General features: G+C 37.6%; 1 protein-coding gene across 4 annotated transcripts in view; it reads right to left on the bottom strand.

The window, feature by feature from the left end:
- FOXJ3 (forkhead box J3) overlaps positions 1-26,177 on the bottom strand; it is a 134,043-nt gene that overhangs the window by 88,528 nt on the left and 19,338 nt on the right. For all 4 annotated transcript variants that reach the window (XM_046661192.1, XM_046661193.1, XM_046661191.1 and 1 more), the window contains exon 2: positions 22,483-22,543. In XM_046661192.1, coding sequence (XP_046517148.1) covers positions 22,483-22,526 — 44 coding nt within the window. In that variant the 5' untranslated portion in view covers positions 22,527-22,543. The remainder of the gene's footprint in view (positions 1-22,482; positions 22,544-26,177) is intronic.

Genomic DNA, 26,177 nt, shown 5'->3' with positions numbered 1-26,177 from the left:
TCAGCAGAGGGTACACACCTTTCTACCCTGGGATCAAAGAAGGCTGACAATAAAGTAGAGAAGAACGAAAGACTTCTAAATGATACCAAAATACAGCAAAAAAGAAAAAAACAAAATAAGAAATTTAAAGCATCTCAGTTGACAGAAAAACTGTGGTTAAGAAAATCCCATATAGGCCCCTCATCCCAAACGGCTGCAGGCAACATGCAACCTGCAGTACATGCTTAGGATCTGAACTTCTGGGAGGCAATATAGAACTGATAAAGAGGCTCTTGAGACAGGCAGACCAGAGTTCAAGTACTAATTCTACCAGTTACTAACCATCAGACTATGAAAACGTTAATTAATATCCCTAAATTCCAGCTTTCTCATCTGTACAATGAAACAATAAGAGTACCTACACTTAAAATATTACTTTGGAATTAAATGTGATAACGTGCACAGAAGAAACATTCAACATGTGTTAGTTAATAATATTACTCTAGGAGTATCTTGGGAGGGAACTAATGCACTATAAAGTAAACCAGATCAAGCAACAGCAATTATAATTCAAGAGACAGTCATGAAGGTTCTGTCTATATTGCCAGGAGTTCTATTATCCTGTTTTTCAGATATTTTAATCCACAGTTTTACCTTTCTCATTTTCTCAAATTCCCGCCATCTCTACTGTATGCATTCCTCTGAAACCTGAACTTTCTTTTCCCCCCCGCCCCCACCCCGCGCCACCTCCCCTCCCCCCCGCCCACAAGAAAGATTAGCCCTAAGCTAACTACTGCCAGTCCTCCTCCTTTTGCCAAGGAAGCCCAGCCCCAAGGCAACATCCGTGCCCATCTTCCTCCACCTTACATGTGGGACGCCTACCACAGCATGGTGTGCCAAGCAGTGCCATGTCCGCACCCGGGATCCGAACCAGCAAACCCCGGGCCACTGAGAAGCGGAACGTGCGCACTTAACCACTGCGCCACCAGGCCAGCCCCCGAACTTTCAATTCCTTTATACAGAACCTTCAGAGATCTAAGAACAACTTACCATCCCGCTCTACAATCTCAGCCATAAATGCTTATTCCCAGCATGAAATAAATTATAAGAACCGGTGGAATAAGGAGACAAGATAATTTAGAGACCACAGAATATCAAGAGTAGGCAAAGTACCCTAGAGATCAGAGACCAATGTCTTCACTCCAAAGGTGAAAAATTAAGGTCTACTGAAGTTAAAGACTTGCCCAAATTCACATAGGTACTTAAGAGCAGAACTAAAACCAGAGCCCAGATCTCCTGATGCCCAATCCATTAGTTTTTCTACTGCACCTCATCTGTAAAATGAGAATAATAGTACCTACCTCACTGATGTGAAGTATTCAAAACAGTGACCGGCAAATAATAAGTATTCAACAAATGTTAGCTACTGGTGGTGGTGGTGATAACAGTAGTTGCTGTTATTACTATTCACATTTCATTCTATAAACATTGACTATTACTATACCATTTTGTCATCCTATTTGCCTCAACTAAGTCTCCACTGAGTACCTTTATTTTGTTAAAATTCCCAAAGCACCCAGTCACATACATTTTCAAACTTAATAAAAAAGCATGTTCTGAAATGGAATATAATTGATATCACAGATGCCCCCTATTGAGAATCATCTTTAACTTCTGTTTCCCTCCACCAGTGCCAGTAATTGAGACTTTGAGAGTCTCAGTAATATAAATATACAATAAATAGGAACTTAATACATGTTACGACGTTTAGCAAGAATTTATAATTACACATGTGTACAGCGCTATGCTGGAGTGAGATTTTATACACATACACACACACACACACACAGGAAGTATGATAAAATTCCTGACCTCCAGGAATCTATAGTCCAATTAGAAAAGTCAAACACAAGAAACAGCTGAAAAAGAGTGCAAGGCTGAGCTCTAGGTGCTCTAATGGTTCAAAAAACGGAAAGAACATGGACTGCAGCCTTGAGAGGTAGAAAAGAAAGAACTTCAGCTAAGACTTCAAGAAAGTCAAGATCTGAACAGGCTGGAAAGTCTAGTCATCAGAGTCCCTAGTCATCAGAGATATGAGTGAGAAGTATTCCATTGCCATGCTTCTTTTCATCAGTTCTGCTAGAGCAGATTTAAAGTACACTATAAAATATCTCTCAAGTTTAAATTCTAAAAAAAGTGTTTGCAATTTATTAAATTTTATATATTCTTGGTCACTACAGTGGTTCTCCATTGGGCACTGAAAACAGAAAAAAGGACTGTTAGATTTGACTAGATTATCAGTAACTTTAGAAAGAAATCTCTTAGTGAAATGGTGGTGACAGAAGTCTACTTGTACAAGAGAACAGATGGTGGTAAATTTAAAAACAGCATGAGAGGCTCTGAGGAATCTGGTTATGGAAATCTGGTTAAGAAATGTCGGGCCCTCATTACCTCACCTCATACCAAACGCTTCTTAGCTGGCCTCCTAGACTCTGATTTCTCAGCACTCCTCCCTGCTAATCACCTCCAGAGTCTATGCATACACTCAAGAGAAATGTGTCAGCATTCTTTCATGTTATTGTGCCCCAAAACGTTCAATGGTCCCCTTTCTCCTATTATACTAAACCTAAACTCATTTTCAACTACTTTAGCTTTTATTAATCTCTTATTAATCTTTATCTAAATTCCTAGAGCAATTATAATCTCAGTTTGGCATTTACCATGCTGTTTCATATGAATAATTGCATCATACATCTAAGCTTTCTAGTCTCACTCTCTCTTCCCTACCTCCTCATTGAGGATAGAGACCATGCATTAGTACTTCAGATGCTACCTAACACCCTGGCAGGTTCACGTTACCTAAAAAATAACATAGTATTTGGATAAGAAATAAGAGTCTTCCTTTCTGGAATACCTTTTCTTTCTTACTCTGCTTAGCTAACTCCTTCTTTTACTTCAAGACTCAGATCAAATATCTCCCCCTCCAGAAAGGCTGGGCAATCCACTCTTCCCATCTTCCTTCTCCTAAACTGAACTAGAGCCTGCTCCCGGACTAGAATATAAATACCTCTATCACAAGACTTGTACATAATTATAACTATCTTTATCTCTCTCTCTCTCTCTCCTGAGACCATGAGCTGCTTGGAAAAAGGAACTTTCTTATTCTTTTCTGTCTCCCCAATGCCTAGGAATATAGTAGGTAAAGGGTCAATAAATGGTGGTTAAATGATTGAAATAGTGACCACCCAATGATGCTGTGGATGTGTTCCTCCACAAACAAGACCACACACATTTAAAAGCAAAAAGGAGGAGGTGAAAGAAAAGAAGTTATAACAGCATGAGATAAAGATAATCACAGGACTGAAGTCCTTTATGAATTAGAAAAAAGTATGACTTAGAGAACAGATTGACAAGTAGCACTACACAGGAACAAAGACAGTTCTACTGGAATAGCAAAGAAAAATACAAAGATGGAAGCAAAGATAAAAAGATATTGCGACTTGTGGGAGAAAGGAAGGCATGGAGAACTTATGTCTGAAGTTCTTAAATCTATGACGGTTATCTGTTGCTGAAAAGAAGTTCCATGAGGAATTTTCCTGCATAAAACAAAAAGGTAAAGAGCATCAAGATATAACAACTGAAGACTGTCATGACATGGCGGGAGGAGAGGGGGTTCTAATCCTACTCTATAAAACACTGCTACTGATATGATCCCAAACATGCTTTTTGCACAGTGCTTGGCCTCCCTCTGCAACTTCCCTAACTCTCACGGACTAGTCAAAGCTTACTCAGAAAGCTTTCCAGTTTTCAACAGTATCAAAAAGAAAGGAAATGGGGGGCCTGCCCAGTGATGCAGCAGTTAAGTTTGCACATTCCACTTCAGCGGCCCAGGGTTCTCCGGTTTGGATCCAGGGTGCATACCCACAGCTTGTCAAGCCATGCTGTGGGAGGTGTCCCACATATAAAGTAGAGGAAGGTATGCATGGATGTTACCTCAGGGCCAGTCTTCCTCAGCAAAAAGAGAAGGCCTGGTGGCAGAGGTTAACTCAGGGCTAATCTTCCTCAAAAGCAAAAAAAAGGAAGGAAATGGGTAGAGATATTGTAGGCTCCCTAAATGGAGACAAGAGGAAGACATCAAGGAAAATAAAAAGAATAAGAATAATGATGTTATGACCTAGATATTCCTGAATCCTCCCACTCCATTCCTGACACTTGGCATTTCATCTTAAGATTTGGCAGCATGTGGAAAAATTGAGCATCTGAGAACTCAAAAGAAATCCTTGCAATTACCACAGCAGTAATTCTGATCACATGCATCTCCAGGGGTCTAGACATATCCTTTTTTTAAATATATAATATACAACTTCTATTACAGCATCTCAGCACTCAAGGCAACCAAAAGCAAGGTCTATGACAGAGACCACTAATTGTCACCTAATATCTGTTTTTACCTTCTTCCTTAGACTACAACCCCAATTTGATTCTGCATGGCATTGTGCCTTTTGCCCTTCCTGCTCTCTGGAAGTGAACACAACAATTGCTCCAGGAGTCATCTTGGATCATAAGGTGATCTTTGAGAATGGAAGGCACATACTGAGGATATGGGAGCAGAGAGAAGGAACATGGATCCCTGATTATTTTGTGAAGCAATTGTGAAGCTGCCATCCTAGCTCAGAACTACCTACCTTCCAGGCTTCTTATGTGTTTACTTCTAAAGATCTCTACCAGCAGGTGAATGCAATTCCTAACAAACACGGAATTTGGGACACGTAAGTGGGATGACAGAAGTAACAGAACCTAAAACGAGACACTCTCGTAAAGGAGGGGTTGATGATGCAAACATTAAGAATTCTAATACTGCAGGTTGGAAAGCTGGTGACACTAAAGAGGGACAAAGGATTTGATCAAACTATCATCTACAGATGCTGGAAAGCAAACTATATGCCAACTGAGGCTACAGCAAGGAAAGAAACAGAGGAAAAACGTAGAATGTTGGCATGTGTTGGCTCCTTCTTGCCACTTAAAGTCTGGAGAGAGAAATAAACTACCATTAGAGTTGCAAGCAGAGATAAGAGAAAAAGCAGATTTGCTAAGGGAGGTACTCCCTGCCTATGGCCTGCAATTTAAGCTAAGAGTCCTATAATTTAAAGCCTTGTGAGGTTGGGAAAAAAACCAACTGCTTCTGAAGAAGCAAACTGAAGTAACTGAGTGGTCGCTGCAAAACTGCAACCTTAGGAGGAGAGAAGATGGTGCCTTGCCTCTCAAAAGCAACGTTGTGAGGGTGTTGTCTTTCCACCCGAGACTATTGTTTCAAATGGCCTCATCAGAGCTATCATTCCTTCAGGAGCTAATAGGTCAATGAACTTGGATGGGGGGAAAATATATCCATTATTTCCACTAACTTGTAACTGAAATTTAGCATTTTCTTTAATTATGAAAGTAGACAACAAATCACAGTAGCTTTAACAGTACCTGTGACTTTGCCACCAATAAAAATCACAAATATATATTCAAATCATGTGCCAAATGCTGCAGAATCTCAAATTTTTATTTAAACTCCTCAACCACTCAAAGTTATGATAGTATCTTAGACTTGCCACTAGCTCTTTTATCTAATGTGTTAATTTAAAGGCACACATATTACTAAGTTACAAAGTTAATATTTTGCTAACCGTATTTCAATATAACAATGGCTTTTCTTTGTAATCCTAAGTATTTTGTGAATTTTGATACATTATTCTGAGAAGAATCCACAGGTTTTATCAGATTGCTGAAGGGGTTCCACGGCACCAAACAAGGTTAGAATCTCTGGGGTAAGCAGAACACAAAGGGTGAAGTTTTCACATTAAAAGATTTTGTCTGGGCAGGTCCTTTAGCTCAAAGCAATAAAAAGTCTAGAAACTAAGTTTTTTAAGATAACTGTATGGCGGTGGGGAGGGGGGGTGGGAAAGAGAAAGTGCCTAGCCTGTAAAACCCTCTTAAGTTTTCAAAATAATACCCAAGCTCATTAATAAGAAGTGAGCTGTAAAAGCGGGACATTTCCCAGAAAGGGTATCTTCACCAATACCTATCTCAGATGCAACCATGTACGACACTGAACAAGCTAAAACCATTCAGAGGGCATAGGGGACAATGAAGACCCCACCCAAGAGCAGAACCAAGGAACTTACTACACCGTTAGGGAGTCTCGGCCACTCATACCCAGTAGGATTTTATAATCGATATGGACTAGTGACTACTGAGTGTTTCCCATTATGCCCTTTGCTGAATAACAGCTTATACTGCTGTTATCCTATTCCTTCTCCACCCCTATAATATTAGGTATGTAGAGTGCAGATTATTCATCTTTGGTTTATAGGTCTTTGAACCACAGGAAGCCACTTTGGATTCTGATGAAAGGGGCTGCACCCAGAGAGCTTGGATTTTCAGCTAGATAGAATAACTAGATGAAACTCTGGGTTATCTCCCCTGGGAAAAGGGCGAGTAAGTTCTATATCGAGGAAAAAGAGTATATGTGGATATTTGGGTACCCACAGAGACAGATCATGGCAGAAACCTAAAAGGAAATAAAAGCTACCATAGATTGACTTTACATTTTATAACTATGTAATATAAAAAACAGTTGTTTAAATTTATAAATGAATTAATAATTTAAGCCATTTCCAAGCAAAGGTAGCTGGTATTATTTTTTCAAAATTAGTTATCATATATCAGCAAAATCAAAGTTTCTATTTTTAGTTCAATTTCAGCAAAATAACACAGTCAATGTTCTACATTTAAAAAGATATGGCTTGGTGATTAAGAATACGGGCTCTGGAGTAAGACTGCCTGGATTGGAATCCAAGCTCTTCCACTTTTAGCTATGTAACCTTAAACAAGTAAATTAACCTCTTTATGCCTTAGTTTTCTCATCTGTAAGATGAGGATAAAAAGAGTACCTACCCAAAGGACTGCTGTGAGGATTAAAAGAGTTAATACGTACCAAGCACTAAGAATAGTTTCTAATACATAGTAAATAAGCACTCAATAAATGTTAGATATTAATATTATTAGCAAACTCATACTCTTCAGAATTTTCTAAATTTTAAGTGGTGGTCATTCTTAGTGGTTTTAGACTTACATGCCCTAAATCACACAATAATCATTTAGCAAACTCAATGGAAATGAACCCCTTATGAGTTCAATTATTTATTCTAAAGAAGTGACCCAGAAATGATTGTTTTAAAATTTTGTTGTAGATTGCATATGAGAATTGAGAACAATTTTTTCCCATAGAAATAAAATCATATGATCATGATTCCTAAAGTAGCCCACAAAATCCTATTTATTCTTTAAAGGAGTTCTAAGTCCACAGTTCTAAGAGTGTAAAAGCACCAGTTAGATATCTTGTGGCAGAGAGACAAAGGTGTAACAAGGAAAAGAAACACGTTTTTCCATTTTTCTACTGGACTAGCTTGTTTCTGATAAAACTTTCACATAGTTTATATCTAGCATATTTCTCACTACCTTCTATGCCTTGAATCTCCCATCTCACAGTGCCCTAAGCCTCCAATACTGGCCCTCAATGTTGGTGTTATAACCTCCAAAATTAATTACCTGCTTTTCTCCTCCAGTAAGAACTCCCATCTTTTCAAAGTACTTAATCTCTGCTCCATTGAGGAGGAAAGTAAACAGCATCAAACTAATCTCCACTAATGTATGAATAACTGAGCCTCTAAACTTCTTAGGCGCAATGACCTTTTTAAAAGATAAACCGAAAAAATCCTCACTGGTTTGAAGTAAAAATACAGGTGGAGGAATCATAATTTAGGATAAGGAATTCAATACACAAATAGTAGAAGGTCATTCTTCAAAACTCGACTTTCACAACTTTTCTTTCACCTCTAAAATTCCAAGAATATTCACAATACAGCTGATGCAAAACTTTAGGGGATTTAGTGAGACAACAGCCATTTGTAAACACAATTATAATCACGGAGTTATTTACCATAAAATCAGAGATGAAAACCCTACTTACATCATTTTTTAAAGTCCTGGGATTACCTATTTTGGAGACCAACAATATTCTTTAAGATGTCCAAGACAAGAAAAGTTGACAACTTATTCCATCTGTTCTCAGGTGTGTAATTCATTGTGGTTTTTCTTAAAAAAGTTTTAGCAGGCTAATATATATCTCCCTTGCTATAGAAGAAAATTTCTTCAAATTCTATCTTGGAAAATAAGAAATGATCAGAGTTCTCTTCATAATGACACTTCATATATTTTATAATATTAACACCATTTGGGTTTCTTCAAGTTTAAAGTCTGGAACTTTTCCAACAAGATCTGATTTAAGAACCATAATATATTTACTGCTTTTCTCTAGAATCTCTCCAAATTACTCCATAAATATATAATCTTAGATTCACAAAACTGTATTCTGAATTCATACAAGCCAACTCATAGTTAGAACTCCATATGGGGTACAAACTTAGGGATCATATGATCAAGAGATATTTTTATGCTCTATGTGTAATTCTGATCTTAATATTTTACACTACAATTTAGGGAGGAAAAATAAATACTTTTGGACATTAACCACTGAACTACATTCTGTCATTAAGTAAATACCGTATTTTGCATTTAAGTCTCATTCTATCTACTGGAATCTCTCTACCTCTGAGTAGTTGGAAAGACTGAACACTAGTCCCTTTGACATGAGAACACTCAAAGCCATCTCTGCAGCTGTTATTTAAAAACCCACACAGAATCTGCTATTAATACTTTATAATATATATATGTATGTGTGTGTGTGTATATATATATATTAAAAAAATAAAATGCCTCTGAGTAACATGTGTCCACTGGTTCATTTTGTCTCATTAAAGTATTTATCCTGACCTCTCTGTTTACAACCATACTGCTTCAACTCACCATACAACAAAACTGGATATCCTACGTCAGTTTTATCTCCACACACTCTGTCTCTCTGGCATTATACCAGTAAATTGGCATCAGTGCTGGCAGGGAGCTAACATCCTGGAAGGTGATCCCATCTTATCTTTTAGTGTTAACAGGATGCACAGAAAATGCTGAAGAAACAGCTTAAGCTGCTACATGTGATGTCTATGGTTCAGTGGTCCTCCAAGTGTGGTCCAGAGACCATTTCAGGGGATGTGAAGGGTCAAAATAATTTTCATAATAAGATGTCATGTGCTTTTTCACTCTCATCCTCTCATAAGTGTACAGCGGGGCTTTTCAGATGCTATGTGATGAGTGATATCACAACAGATTGAACACAGAGGCAGAGATGAAAATCCAAATGTCTTCTATTAAGCCAGCTATTTTTTAAATTTTCAAAAATGTAGCAAATGCCAATCTTCTCACTCATTTTTTCATGGAAAATAGTTATTTTTCATAAAACATGTTATCTATGTTAACATATAATGGGTTTATTATTTCTGTGTAAATTAACAAATAATTTTTTCTTAGGTTTAATTTCTAATACAATAAATTTTGATATATATAACTCACATAAACAAAAGCTCTTTGGATACTAAATTTCTGAGAGACCAAAAAGTTTAACAAGGATGTAATAATAAGTTATCATCTGAAAGACTGAAGATCACCGTTTCTAATATAGTATAATATAACGGAAAGGCTAAGGGCTTTGAAGTCACTCAAAAGGGCTTGAATTCTCAATCTTCCACTTATTAACTGTATCCTTAGACAAATCAAACAAACCTCTAAGCCTCTCAGAATTGCTCTGAGGAATAAATGACAAAATATATATGGAACACCCTAGTACACAGTTAATGACTGGCACAAAGTAGGCATTCAACAAATGACAACTACTAGAAACTCTTTACAAAAAAAATGTGCTTATTTTCTCCTTTGTCAATAAAGTCTCCATAGTATACAGCACACAACAAATATAGTTGAATTCAGTTCCATATTGTGGATTTAAAAAAATATTTGGCATCATGTAAGTTTCCCTGGCCACAACAAGTAAACATCATCAGGCTTTTCATGAGATGCACAGAATCTGAAAAGGCCAAAGATCAGTCTCTAAATTACTTGTAAGTCTTCTTACATAGGCAATCTGACACACAGCTGTTTAACAATATGGAACGTCTGTAATATGCACAGGTTACATGAGTCAGGGTTGTTCTGAGAGTATTACAAATGCATTCTAATACCTACTTTTACATTCCTTGTTACAATTTCAAGTACGGGTAGGTTAAAAGAAAAATTAGATTAAATTGAGTCTATTACAGAATAGGCTTTAGTTTTTATAAGGAATTTACCAAAAATGTAAAGGGTTGGGTAGAAAGGGAGGGATCTGGGTGAAGAAGACACATTCAATTCCAAAATTTAAAACAACAGTCATTGAAGGAGAGAAAAACTAGAGAACTATACCAGTCAAAAGTATATTTACTGAGACATTTCAGAAAAATAAATGAGAATGAGTTAAGCTAGAATCCTAATAAGCTATGAATTTCACCATGAGTCAACTCATCCTACCTATTAATTAAAATCTAAATAAACAGACGCTCTGTTCTAAGAGCACATCAATCATTATCAACTTACATAACACATCAATACTGATTACCATTCCATGGTGTGAAAATGGCTGAAGAGGACTAACTTTCACAGAAATTCCAGTGCTATTTAGAGTGAAATGTTTACTAATAATCAATCTGTAAAGATCCTGCCACTTAAACTTAGACTCTAGGGGAGTCCCTCTGCCTAGAGACTTATCTCGCTTATTCTACTAATAGTTCCTAAAGACCTTATATCTTTTGTTTCTCGCCATCATCATTTCAGAGCTTCTGAGCTTTACTATCTTTAACAGACTATCTTTTTCTTCTCACCAAGGAAAACAACTTCTTTCATGAATCGTCACAATCATTCTTGACGAAACTACTCATTTCCTCCCATGTGCTCCAGGAAGGCACAGTTATTTACCATCTTCTATGGCATTATCAGATTCTTTTCTCAACTTGAAAAGCATGGAGTACTTAAGACTACCAGATGTTAAGATTTACTGTAAAAACTACAGTAATCAGGACAAGTGGTTTTAGTGAAAGGACATTGTACAAATTAACAAAACAGACCCACACATACATGATCAAATGAGTTTTGATTAAGGTGCCAAGACAAATTAGTGGGAAAGGGAAAGGAAAGACTTTTCAAAAACTGATGGTGAAACAACTGTTTCAGCTGGCTATCTATATTGGGGAAAAGTGAACAATGACACTTACCTCACATCATACACAAAAACTTGAAAAATGAATCATAGAACTAAATGTAAAAGCTAAAACTATAAAATCTCTAGAAGAAATCACAAAAGAAAATCTTCATAACATTTGGTTAAGCAAATATTTCTCAGATACAACATCAAAAATAACAATTCATAAAAGAAAATAACTGATAAGTTGGACTTTATCAAAATTAAAAACTTCTGTTCTTGAAAAGACACTGTTAGCAGAATGGAAAGAAAAGCCATAGACTGGAAGAAAATGTCTGCAAAGCATGTATCTTAAAAAGGACTTGTGGGGTCGGCCCAGTGGTGCAGCAGTTAAGTGCCCACGTTCCACTCTGGTGGCCCGGGGTTCACCGGTTCGAATGCCGGGTGCGGACAAGGCACTGCTCGGCAAGCCATGCTGTGGCAGGCGTCCCACATATAAAGTAGAGGAAGATGGGCACGGATGTTAGCTCAGGGCCAGTCTTCCTCAGCAAAAACAGGAGGATTGGCAGATGTTACCAGATGTTAGCTCAGGGACAATCTTCCTAAAAAAAAAAACGGACTTGTATCCAGGATATACAAATAACTCTCAAAACTCAGTAATAAAGATAACTCAATTTTTTTAAATGGGCAAAAGACTTGAAAGATAATTCAACGAAGAAGATATATGATGGCAAAGAAGCACATCAAAAGATGCTCAACATCATTAGTCATTAAGGAACTGCAAATTAAAACTACACTGAGGTGTTACTACACACCTACAAGAATGGCTAAAATTAAAAGACTGACCATACCAAGCGTTGACAAAGATACAGACAAACTGGAACTCTCATACACTCTAGTGGGAATGTAAAATGGCACCATCACTGTCAAAAATAGTTTGACAGTTTCTTAAAAAGTTAAACAGAGGCCAGCCCAGTGGCGCAGTGGTTAAGTGTGCACGTTTCATTTTGGCGGCCCAGGGCTCGCCAGTTCAGATCCAGGGCATGGACACGGCACTGCTAGGCAAGCCATGCTGTGGTAGGCGTCCCACATATAAAGTAGAGGAAGATGGGCACAGATGGTAGCTCAGGGCCAGTCTTCCTCAGCAAAAAGAGGAGGATTGGCAGCAGTTAGTTCAGGGCTAATCTTCCTCAAAAAAAAGTTAAACATACGACTACCATATGATCCAGTCATTTCACTCCTAGGTGTTTACCCAAAATAAACCATATGTCCACACAAAGACATATACACAAATGCTCACACATTTTTATTTGTAATAGCCAAAACCAAAAACAATCCACATATCCATCAAAAGCTAAATGAATACACAAATTGTTATACATATATCCAATGGAACAAAAAGGAACGAACTATTGATGCATGCAGTGACACAAATGAATCTTAAAATAATTATGCTGAATCAAAGAAGCCAGACACAAAAAAAGAATACACACTCTATGATTCAATTTCTAAAAAACTCTAGAAAATGCAAATAAACAGATAGGGACAGAAAAGCCGATCAGTTAATATCTTGCAGAGAGGGACAAGAGGGAAAAATCACATAGTGACACTAGGAAACTTTTGGGAGTGATGGATATGTTGTGAAAATTATTTTGGGGGTATATATATGTGTCAAACTTAAAGAATGGTACTATGTCAATTATATCTCAATAGAGGTGTTTTTAAAAAAAGAAAACAAAAGCCTTGAAATTTGGAGTAGGTAAGGATTTCTCAGCTAAGCAATAAAAAGAAAAAGCCATAAAAGAAAACACTGGTAAACTGGATGTCATCAAAGTTTAAAACTTTTTTGCTCTAACAAAAAATTTGCATCCAGAATATGTAAAGAACTCTTACAATGCAATAATAAGAAAACAAACAACCCAGTTTAAAAATGTGCAAAAGATTTGAACAAAGACACAGAAGTAGCCAATAAGCACATGAAAAGATGTTCAATATCATTAGTGATCAGAGACTATTAAAATCACAATGAGATACGACTCCATATCCACTGGAATGTCTGCAATCAATTTGAAAAGCAGTAATAATCTACCTTCAAGAACTTAGCTTAAACCCCATTGGTTTCTTCTTGATAACAATGACAAAAGTAAATACATTTGTGCTGTAAGGTAAAGCGTGAACGATTATCCCCATTTTATGGATTCCAATCCAGTGCTTCTTGTCATTATACTACATGGGCTTCCTCTTTGTGGTTTTATATTTCTTGAATTATCTATAGACTACCTGTAATATATTAAGAAACACTACTTTTTTCTTAGCTTCTCTTTACCCAGTCTCACTTTTCCATAACCTCAATGAATTGTGCTTTTTAACACAGTTAATATATCATTTTGCAAGCTCCACAAACATGTGGGAGGTGAGGAGGAAGAGTGTCAGCATAACTGTGAGGAAAGTACTCCTATGTTTTTAGTCTCCAGTCAGCACCATAATCTTCAACAGAGACCTGTCCATAACACCTATTCCTCAGGCTCTCAAGTGAGTACTAGCATGGAGCAGAATAATCTTTTATTTTCCCTTTCTTTTGTTGCTTCTATGAGAATCTTGAATGCTAGTAAGCACATTAAGAGGTATTCAATACGTATTTGTCAAACTGAACAGAACTGAAGCAGGAGTCCAATTTCAAATCTGCAATTCTAAGCATACTCTGTTCTGATATGAAGGTGGAACTCAAGTCTCCCATTCACTATCCACATGACTATAAGGAAAAGGTCTGAATTCTAAAAATATCCTATTTTGAAATCCTAACTCTTCCCATCCAACACTGGACACATGCTGCTTTTTCTCAGACACTTTTTGTAGTGTTTTGCCTAGCTCACCATGCCCCTTCTCAGAGCTGTCTCCATCCTTAGGGCCCTGAAAGTCATGTCTATACCATGTCTGTCCCAGGATTACAACAACAAATTAAAGGATTTGAACCAGGGTTGACACCTGACCCATGTTGTTCACCTGAATTTTCTTCCTGAGGAATTTAGAATTAGGACTGAAACAGTTTAGGCCGGTCTCCTAAATGAAGAAATTATGAACTTGAGAGGTACGGGATGGCCATGTGCCAGCAAGGCAGAGAGAACTGGTCTGTAGAAATGAAGAAATAAATCACATTCAGAGAAATGCAACAGAGAAGAGAGTATACTGCCTAGGTTGTTAAGAACCTAAGTTTCAGGGGCCAGCCCAGTGGCGCAGCGGTTAAGTTTGCACATTCCACTTCTTGGTGGCCCAGGGTTTGCCAGTTTGGATCCTGGGTGCTGACATGGCACCACTTAGCAAAAGCCATGCGTCCCACGTATAAAGTAGAGGCATATGGGCACAGATGTCAGCTCAGGGTGAGTCTTCCTCAGCAAAAAGAGGAGGATTGGGGGCTGGCCCCGTGGCCGAGTGGTTAAGTTCGTGCGCTCCGCCGCAGGCGGCCCAGTGTTTCGTTGGTTCGAATCCTGGGCGCAGACATGGCACTGCTCATCAAACCATGCTGAGGCAGTGTCCCACATGCCACAACTAGAAGGACCCACAACGAAGAATATACAACTATGTACCGGGGGACTTTGAGGAGAAAAAGGGAAAAATAAAATCTTTAAAAAAAAAAAAAAGAGGAGGATCGGCAGCAGTTAGCTCAGGGCTAATTTTCCTCCAAAAAAAAAAAGAACCTAAGTTCTGCTTCCTCAAGAGATCCAGCTACCTCTGGATTCTGTGAAATTCCCCAGTATTCTCCAAACAAATCCCTTTCCTTTTTTGTTTGTTACATCCACTGCCGATTTCCTTCACCTGCAACCAAGCAAAGCTTGACTAAAATAAGCTCACTAAATCAAATCATATCATTTCTTCTTTTTTATTTTTCAGTATTATTATTTTATACTACGTGCACTCTTGGTAGGCACAGATTTTATATTTAACTCCTGTTTTACTTTGCCAGTATATTCAGTGATGCTTTTTATTCCCTATTACCTCTGATGTTATTTTCCCCCATGTATATGAATTCAGGACAATTCAAATTTCTCCACGACTTGCCCATAAAAAAACTGCTGCCTTTCATAACAAGTTCTTTTAATCAATTTCAGACAATGTATATCAAAATTAAATAACTAGTTTTCTATCACTTTCTTCCAGTCTCCTGCATTGATATTTCCCTTTTGCACTTTTTCTCCCCACTCTGGTGAGGAAGATTGGCCCTGAGCTAACATCTGCTGCCAATCTTCCTCTTTTCACTTGTGGAAGACTGGCCCTGAGCTAGCATCTGTGCCAGTCTTCCTCTATTTTGTATATGGGTCGCTGCCACAGCATGGCTTGAAGAGTGGTGTAGGTCCACGCCCAGGATCTGAACCCATGAACCCAGGCCACCGAAGCAGAGCATGACGAATTTTACTACTACACCACCGGGCTTGGCCCCCTGCACTTATTTTTTTTATAGTACCTTCAATTAAAAGGAATACTTTTTTTGGCATCCCGCATTTAAGAAAAAGCCTCAAATTATGATAAATACTGACAGCCAAGAGGCAGAATTTAGTGATTAAGATCACAGGCACTAGAGCAAGACCTATGTATGAATCCCAGCTCTGTCCCTTATTCCCTGTATGTCCTTGAACTGCTTAACTTTATCTCAGCGTCCTCATTTGTGAAATGAGGATAATAATGGTATCAATTTCAGAGTTGTTGGGGAAACTTAATAAATATACTTTAAAAATGCTTAAATAATGCCTGGTCTAGTAGTAAGAACACCATAAATCCTAACTATCAAAGTCAATATTTTAGTCACAAAAGAACTTATACACTATACGTCCTTAAGTCAATAAATAGTCAATGGTACTCTTCAATACCTGATGTTTAGAAACGGAAGCCCTAGGGCATTCCGTCATCTTAGATCAAAGATTAAACTACTTTTAGGATGATCTAGACCAGCTCTGTCCAAAAGAACTTTCTGCAACAATGGAAATGCTTGTGTGCTATCTGATATGATAGTCCCCAGCTGTCAGTGGCCATGGCTACTGAGCACTTAAAATATGGCTAGTCTGACTGAGGAACTAATTTTTTTTCACTTATTTTTAATTAATTTAAACAGCCACACGAGGCTAGTACTACCATAATAGACAATAAAGCTTTAGAAGATAAGCCAGAAAAATTCAAAATACATTTTAGAAAAAGTTTCTGTAATGGTCAAAATTAAGAGAGTTTCTCATTACTCTTCATTTAATTGGAACATGCCATATCTAAACATGCAAATTAATAGATTTTATCAATTCCAAAGAAAGCTTGATAACAGTGAAAATGATAAACTATGGCATGATAATACAAATGCTATTTCTGCCACTTGTGAGACAGACCTAAAAAGCACAAAATTATATTAATTATAAATATAATACACATACAATATTAAATGTCAGCAACATCCTTAGCCTGAAGGCCAGTTGCAAACCAGAATACTACCAGTAGACCCCTAGAATCCAAGAATTTAAGGTGAAGGAGAAAAGAAAGAAGAGGAAAAAGAAATCCTCTTCTGCCTCATGTTCTTGAGCTGACAGCAAAGGACACAAATCTGTTCTAAAAATGATGATCCCTTTTGCTTTCTACTACTGGAAAAGAGAAAAGAGGAGAAAAAGTATACCGGATGCTTTATGTGTATATTTAATCCCTTAAAGCCTAACAGCTCAGTGAGGTAAGCAATAACGACCCTATTGCAGTAAAATTACAAAAAGTAACTTACCCAAGATCATATGGGTAATACGTGGCAGAGATTTGAACCTTGTGTCTACCTGATTCTAAGACTTTATACCAGAGTTGCCTTATCAATACCAAGCCTGATACTAGCAACAAGGCAGCAAGAAGCCTTCAAGTAAATCTACCCCCTCTCTGGTCATTCTAAACAGCAGGGTCATCGATATGAAGAGGAGGGAATGAGGAAACAGATGGACAGGAAATTCATCTGAGAAACTAACACATGAGCTTCTCTGGTGCTAAAATATCCTTATGTGTTCCCTAGCACATCCTAAACAGATAGATTAGATCAATAATAAAAGGCGTCTTTAAGGGAAAAGCCTAACAAAAAGGAAAAAACGAATGTGAAAAAAGGAGCAAAAATAGAAAAAGATCAGGTAGGAGCTAATAAATATCACCAACAACTACTTACAGGGTTACTGATAACCCAGTGTCCCAGGCTGTAAACAGGTGTGAACCATAAAATCAATCCTTTAATAAATGTTAGACAATTCAGAAATGCAGGAAGGGCTCTATTTAACAAGTCCAAAGAAACACCAAACTTTACTGTGCTTTGATCAAATCAAACTGTAAAAACAATCTACTGCTACAATATGTGAAAAGAAGTATGTTATATACATATATGTGTTTACTTGTCTACATAAAGCAAATGTCCAAAGAAAGCTTTTCCCTTTTCAGTAAGTTTTTGCCATTACCAAATCTGTGATTGGAAATAAAACACAGTTAAGCCTCAGGATTCAAATCCATCTTACGCAAACTCAAGAACCAAAGAGATTCTGCTAAACTTTGAAGATTCCATTGTTTGACAGATTCTATTGTTTGACGTCATTATCTATCCGAAACTCAGGAACTGAACAGATGTAGATGACCCAGTGTTCACTATCCAGACTCTTACTATCCAAACTCAGGATATGAATGCAGCAGATTCAGACTGCAAGGAATACCTGTGAATCTTATAAAATTTTAAATGTAATTTCACATGACTTACAAAATTAGGGGGTTTTTAGCAACATGCAAGTAATCTACTAAAATCACATAAACACTGGCTGCAAAACAGATCTGAGAAAACATCTTTTTATACCATATTTTTTAGTAGATTGCTGGAACAACTTATTAAGTTATTGCTCCTCAGCTCCAACTCCCATCCCTTCGTCTCAATCTGCTTTAATGACACTGGAACTGGGACTCTGCACACCACATTTCTGCTTTGCCTGCTGGTTTCCTATAAGGCTTTGCTAAGAGGGAGCACTAAAGATGGACTGTAATCCTGGGGAAGTAAAGATACTGGAGCCTCCTGTCTATTCTTTTGGCTTCATAAGAGCGTTACCCCAGCAAATGCTTCTTCATCCCTAGAGCAGCAGATCCTCCCCGTAGTAGAAAGTGAATCCAGTTTACAGTTCTTCCAACACCTGTGGAACTAGCTTCATCACACCCAACTCAGAGACACCAGCAGCAGCCAGCACCCTTTCCTCAGAGGTCTGGGTTTCAAACCCACGGGATCCCTCTTCTGAGCTCAGACACTAACAACAGCCACGTAGTGCCTTCTCTTTACAGGTCTGAGTTTTGGTTCTACAGGGCCCTTCCTCTAAGTCTCTAGGTTTTCCCTTTAGTCCCTAAGCCCTTAGTGCTGGCAGTTGTTTCCAGAAGTGTCTATGTCCTTGATACTTTAGAATTTTATTTTTATCCCTTCTGTTACCTAGTCAACAACTTTATATCTAGTCGATTGTATTAAAATATTTCTGTTCAAGTAACTGATGTGGTTTCTGCCTCTTGACAGAATCCTGATTGAGAAAAGAAAACAATCTCATCATACAGAATATGACGTTACTTATAGTGACTTTTGTTAAAATGCAATTCTACTCATACCAGCAAGTAAAGAACAAAGTGTCAGTTAAGAGCAATTTGGTTACAATTAAAGAGTATTCTTAGTTGTTGCTACAAAATCTTTAACAATCACTCTTTTAAAGAAAATCTGGGGGGCCTTTTTCTAATTCACACATAGTATCCACTGGTATAAAATTACATGATATGAAGAGATTTACAATGGCTATCTCTGTCTTTCCAAATTTTCTACAATAAACATGTATTACTTTTTAATCATAAAAATACAGTGAGGAGGCCAGTCGGGTGGCATAGTGGTTAAGTTCATGCACTCTGCTTTAGCAGCCCGGGGTTCAACAGTTTGGATCCCAGGTGCAGACCTACACACCACTTACCAAGCCATGCTGTGGCAGGTGTCCCACATATAAAATAGAGGAAGATGGGCACAGATGTTAGCTCAGCGCCAATCTTCCTCAGCAAAAAGAGGATGACTGGCAGCAGACGTTAGCTCAGGGCTAATCTTCCTCAAAAAAAAAAAATATATATATATATAGTGAGTGTAATTTTAAAAATAATCCTAGTGCTAGTACCAGTGGCCTGGTGGTTAAGTTTGGCACACTCACTTGGCAGCCTGGGTTCAGATTCTAGGCACAAACCTACACCACTCGTCTGTTTAGCAGCCATGCTGTAGCGGCAGCCCACATAAAAAAGAAAAAAAGAGCAAGATAGGCAATGGATGTTAACTCAAGGCAAATCTTCCTCAGCAAAAGAAAAAGAAAAATCTTAACACATTCAGATTAAAAAAGGATCCAATATCATCTACAGAAAACAATACTTGTTTATCCTAAATACTTAAAGGGGAGAAAAAATTTTAATCCATTTACTAACTACCCTCTCCTACACAACAAACTTTTAAAATATGTCACTTTCATTCCACCCTGTACCTTCACTTACACATAAATTGTCCATTACCACTCTTACCTATGCCTACAAACTCCTCCCTGTCTACCAGTTTTCTCATTCCCAGCCACATGTCCAGTTCTTCTCCACCACCTCATATGCTTGAGGCTAGCCACTTCCTAGATATACAGGTAGTAAATACAGGATGTAACAGCAGTAATGTATATACAAGGCAGGTATGGCAAACAAGCAGTGTCAGTGGGTATGGGTTACTTTAAGAGTTCTGGCTCTATTCCTACTTGGATAGTGTAGCTAGGGAGGCCGTTTCTGGCTTGGGTGAGACTCTATGGGAAAGCAGACTAAAATTTACTGTGGTTTTAAGTAATCCAGTTTCTCTCTCCCTCACCAAAAAATAGTCATTCTTTCCTTCTCCTCCTCATATCAACCCAATGCTTGCTTCCAGTTAGAAAAATCAATGACAAACAGCAGTCTTCTATCCATACATCTGAGAATGAGAATTCTCTGCTTTATAGATGGACCATATAGAATATTACAGAAATGAAAAACATATATAAGGATACTAAATATCCCAACTCAGATGCCATAGAGCTTCTCAGTTTACGAATTAAATGCTAAATTTATAGCTATATCCACAAAAAATTTTGATTCTAGAATACTACGCACAGAATTATAACACAGAGTGAGCAAATTATAAACTAACTCATGGTATCTCTTCTCTATTTCATCATCCCTTCCAATTCTATAATTCTATCAAGCAAAAAGTTAGGTATATATTATTCCCAACCCAATGTCATATATAAGCTTCACCTAAACACAAATACTCAAATAAAGAGATGTGAGATATCAATGACTACTATATGATTGCTTCAGCATATCCCACAACTAAAATATCTTTTTAAGAAGTCTAATTGGTGGAAGATCAAAGTATGCAAAATATCCTGATATGACTATATTCAAAGTTTTAAACATTCAAAAAAAAAGGTAAAATGACTCCTCCCATCATACTAAGCAGAAATCACTGTTTAGTCAAATTAGTTCTATAGTAGCTTTGGAGATCAAAGATGATAGTCTTTAAAAAAAGTTATTTTCAGAGCTATAAAGATATCCCTTATTTTGGGTGGCGGGGGGGAATCACATGGACTCCAGCAAAGTAGAAAAGTACTCTCTCCTTCTATTTCCATTATAAACTGGAAGATGCATTCTCAGGGGAAAAAATGCCATAATGGCATGGAGTAAAGTTTTTCTACCGAGGAAAAAGGATAGCAGCCTTGGCCTGCTGAAAATCCAAGCATATAAAAACTAAAAAGGCAACTTCAGCTTTCTTTTGTGGCATTCCAGACAACCAGAATTTCCTTCAAGCCTAAGGATTTCTTGACTTCACATTCGTGGCTCTTAACAACTTTGTATTCCTCCTTTCCCTCCTTCTGCCCTCCAAAGCTGGGCAATTCCAACTTTCTTCATCACTTACTCTGTTCCAGCCACACTGACCACCTCATTGTTCCTCCAATATACAGGGCAACTCTCCTGCCTTGCCACTTCCTGGAGTCCCTCTACCTGGAATGATCATCTCCCACATACCCAACATAGGGCTCATTCCATCACTTTTTCAGGTCTTCATTCAATGTTACCTTTTCAGTACAGCTTTCTCTCTATTTCCTATTCCCCTTCTCTATTTTATTTTTCACCTTAGCCCTTATCACTGTTACTATCTCACTGATACTTCTTACTTATCTTGTTTATTAATTGTTCCTTCACCAGAATGTAAGCTCCATGATTACAGGATTTTTACCTGTTATGTTCAATACTGTAGTCCCAGCATTTAGAATAGTGTCTGACAAGACATTAGGTGCTCAATATGCTGAATGAATAAATGATACAGCTAGCCACAACACTACATGTAACTGTGTAGGTGCTACCATCAACACTTCATATTCTAGTCCAAAAGATTTCAATTAACAGATTCGATTTAGGTTTTTTTCAAACTGTGCTGTAGGAACTGCAGCAATCCCTCAGGGGCAACTGTGAGGGAAGATCATGGAAGCCTAAGCAAGCAGAAAAGTCCTGCATTTATCTGTTTTAGTCACTGAATTTCACATAAGATTTAATTTGTACAAAGGATTTAGCAACTTCAAAAATACCTAAAAATCACTGGGTTATATATAACAAGGTAGTTCCTACTTTTTACAGTTTACTTATTTACTGTAAATGAGGATAATCTAGGTATCATGTTTACATCATCCTTTAGAAAGAGGTTAAAATTAGCACCTCGTCTTATTTAATAATCTGCTACAAAGGCAATGAAAATTTACTATGTATTTTCCAATTAAAACAAGTAGAGAGCAGATTAGTTCTAAAAAAGGAATGATAAGCATAAAATTAGGTTATTTCATGTACAAGAATATGTAAGTTCACTAAGTGGAGATTAAGAAAAGATCCAAATCCCATTACCACAAACATCTCTAAGCAAAACTCTCTCTCCCAACCCCATCAAATAGCACTATTTGACAAAACAAAACACAATACAGTCATGCGCCACATAACTACGTTTTGGTCGACAACAGACCGCATATACGACAGCAGTCCCTTAAGATTAGTACCATACTGCCTAGGTGTGTAGCAGGCTATACCATCTAGGTTTGTGTAAGTATACTCTATGATTCTCACACATGATGGAATCACCTAATAACGCATTTCTCAGGACACAGCCCCATCATTAAGCAACGCATGAGTGTATTTCATTCTGAACCTCACCTTGAAATTCATTCTAATATGACGTGACCAGCATAACTTTTAAAATGCTACATGTTCTAATAAAGAAAAAGAATAGCACTCACCTTAATGAAGTTACAGATGGACAAGCCTGTCCATACAAACCCATCTGGCCACAAAGAGAATCTGAAAAGTAAAGAAAAGTTAGTTATCAGATGCTCCAAAGCAAATCAAACTATAAACCAAGCAACAATTCTAATTAAAACACTCTGCAAATAGAAATAGAAAGCTAGAAGATTCACCATTATCTGAACACGTACCCACATGAATCAAAATGCTACTGAGTTATAAGAAGAATTACATTGAGAAAGACAGACGTACCAGGAAGTATAAGAGAAACAGGCACACTAAATAACTACAACATCCAAAGAAGCTGAAAACTGATAAAATTTAACAAATTCTTATGTTTTATGTTATAGTGTTATAGAGAGAGTGTGTTCAAACTGTTTAGTAGAATCCTAGGGATTCTAAGAAGGATTCTCTGTAATCCCACAGAGAGGTGCCTAAAGGCTACCAAAGAGCTGACCATGCAGGTTCCCACCTCCACATAAGTGTCCACCACCCCATCTACTCCTCAATCAAAGCAGTGCTATCTTTATTGGTTTTATACAGTGGACTTTACTAAGACTTCATCTGAAGAATAGTTCTATTGCTTTAAAAAAAAAGTTAAGAATAGCACTAGAACAGAAGGAGCTTTCATTGAGACAGTTCTAGGTTCAAATTATAGCTGTGACACTATGAAACCTTGAAGAACTTGTAGAACCTCACTGAACCTCAGTTTCTTCATCTGTACCTTGGGGATAATAGTACCTATATAACTTTATTTATCAGGGATAAATCTGGAGGATTGCTGTTAGAATAAACAGTCATGTGCCACATAACAACATCTCAGTCAACAACAAACCGTATATACAACTGAGGTCTCGTAAGACTAAAACCACACAACCCAGGTGTGTAGCAAGCTATATCACCTTGGTTTGTGTAAGTACACTCTGTGATGTTTGCACAATGACAAAATGGCCTAATGATGCATTTCTCAGAATGTATCCCCATCATTAAGCAACGCGTGACTGTAAATTTATGAATGTGAAATTGTCTATTAGCACTACCACCTGGCACCAGGATGATCCACAAATGTCTACAGGTAACATGAATGAGAGATGTTGGAATGAGCATAAGTGTATATATATGCATACATTGCACAAGTGGTGGAGACTGTGAGCAACTAAAGAAAACAGGTTCACTCTAAAGAGATCAGCCGCTATTCTCAGTTCTAGCCAACTGCTGCTAAGCAAGATTGCAAGCCCAGTACCATAAGAACTTATTTTTCAACAGAAGATATCCAAAATTTTATTTGAAATCTCCTGATTTTTATTTTCTAAATACTATGTGGGCCAAACAAAACACTGGATTATGTCCCAAGTTACTAATATTTGATTTAGAGGATGACTTAATTCTCTGCGTCTAATTGTCCCTGCATGCACTGAAGAGAGAGACACTTCTATTTCTGCCAGAACGACAGAATAGATAGCTGGACCAAGCTATCTATGCCTACTGAAAACACAGACATAGGATAAAATTTTTTGAAATCTTTATAAATTAATCAATAACCTTAAAGAAAATAAGGTATGATCAAGATCAAAAACAGTGAAAGAGGAAAAGTGGACAAACATGCAGAGTACTGAAACCAGCTTTCATTCACCTTCAGGGCATTTTGCCAAACATTATGAACTTCAGCTCACAATTTCAAGGCCTACTGGGACCCAAGGTACAAGAGGTAAAGTCCAGGTGTTATCCAAGAGAAGTGCAAAGAAAACTGCTTCTTAACCTTGGCACTGAGAGCCGATGAGTGGATGGGAGACTATGATAGCAGCACAACAGTACCTCCCCTGGTATGCACAACCACAAACTGACCTTCACCTAGATTATAGTTTAGAAAGCTTCATACCTAGAACTTTGTTTAGGGTAGTCCTAGAATTACCATTCTACGTCCCCCACCCAACCTTTACAGAAGCAAATGCAAATCCTCTCTGGGGAATCTGTCCTTGATCTAAGCCTGGAAGAATTCCCACAGATCAAGGTTCTAAGGTTCCAAAATAAATAAATTCACAATCAAAAATGACAAAATTCAGAAGGAAACAAGCGACTCAGAGTTAAGATACAGCTGAAATACCAGTTGGCAGAATCAAACTCTCAAAGACTTCGGATATGGAAATCACTAGACACTTTACTACTTTATGGATGATCTACCGGCTCCTATATCTCAATTGCCTGCATGCAGATGAATCTCAAATCCACCTCGCTAGCAGGGATCAATCTCCTGATCTCCAAACAGAAATATCTAACATTTCCTCCTGGAAATCCCAAATTTACCATGTCCAAAACTGAATTCATCATCTTTCTTTAATGTATTTCCTATTTTGACACAATGGCACAGTTTTTCTATCTAAGAATGGCTTTCAGGATTCCAGCCTAACTCCTTTCTTTTCCTTTGTTAGAACAAAATCCTTCTTTTCAACTCCTTATTCCGATGAGGAATGCCTTCTTGAAACACTCCTGGGCTCTTAGGCCACTCTCACCGAAGAGGTAAGTAACCTGGTTAGGGGGCAGAGCTAACTCCAGGACTCTACATTCAGGACTCTACAAGACAGTGATATGAGTGTGCCTGCTCTGTTGACCCAAGCAATCTAGACATGAGGTGGGCTGGCCCCTGGTCTAGACTGGGTTCTGTTGGGTGGGGACAAGACAATGTGGAGAGTTAGTCAGACCACTGAGCTCTTAAACCTAAGCCACATTCTACAATATTCTACAACTATCAGCTGGACCAAAATCAAAGGTAATTCCTCCAAAAGTTACCATATGACCCAGCAATTCTACTTCTAGGCATGTGTGTGTGTGTATGTATGTATGTATATTTAAAATTCTCTTGGGGATACACATACATACACACACACACACACACACACACCCCCATATATGTACATATATGTATGTGTGCATATATATATATATATATCTATCTCCATCCAAGAGAATTTGAAACACGTTCACACAAAAACTTGCACACAAATGTTCACAGCAGCATTATTCATAATAGTCAAAAAGTGGAAATATACCAAATGTTCATCAACTGACGAATGGATAAACAAAATGTGGCATATCTATACTATATCCATATAATATACAATAAAATATTCTTCAGTCATAAAAAGGAATGAAGTACTATTACATGCTACAACATGGATGAGAGCCTTCTGCTAAGTGAAAGAAGCCACACAAAAGGCCACATATTATATGATTTCACATTTACAAAATTTTCACAATAGACAAATCCTAAAGATGGAAAGTAGACTAGTGCTTAGAGGTGGGGGGAGGGGGATGGGGAGTGAATTATAACAGATTTCTTTTTGGAGTGATGAAAATATTCTGGAATTAGATAGTGGTGATAGTTGCACAACCTTGTGAATAAAAATCTTTAGTATAAAACCACCAAAATGTACATTTTAAAATGGTGAACTTTATGGTATGAGAATTTTTATCTCAATAAAAAACTAATTTTAAAAACGGTAATGTTTCATTTTCTCATCCTTTGGTTCTTGTTTTCTCAGTTAGTTCAGAACTCAAGCAAGGGAAAAGGATATTTTGAATCCCCCAAACATCAACACCCTTAGGACCCCTAATTAGTTCCCATTCACTACCAACTCTAGTGCCTAGATATCTTTCTAATCTGCTTTAGCCTCAATGCCTTAGTTTGTTTTCT

This window comes from Equus quagga, chromosome 5, assembly GCF_021613505.1.
Source record: "Equus quagga isolate Etosha38 chromosome 5, UCLA_HA_Equagga_1.0, whole genome shotgun sequence".
In the NCBI taxonomy this organism is placed as follows: domain Eukaryota; kingdom Metazoa; phylum Chordata; class Mammalia; order Perissodactyla; family Equidae; genus Equus; species Equus quagga.
The sequence above is the reverse complement of the archived record's forward strand: the minus strand, read 5'-3'. Positions and strand labels throughout refer to the sequence as shown.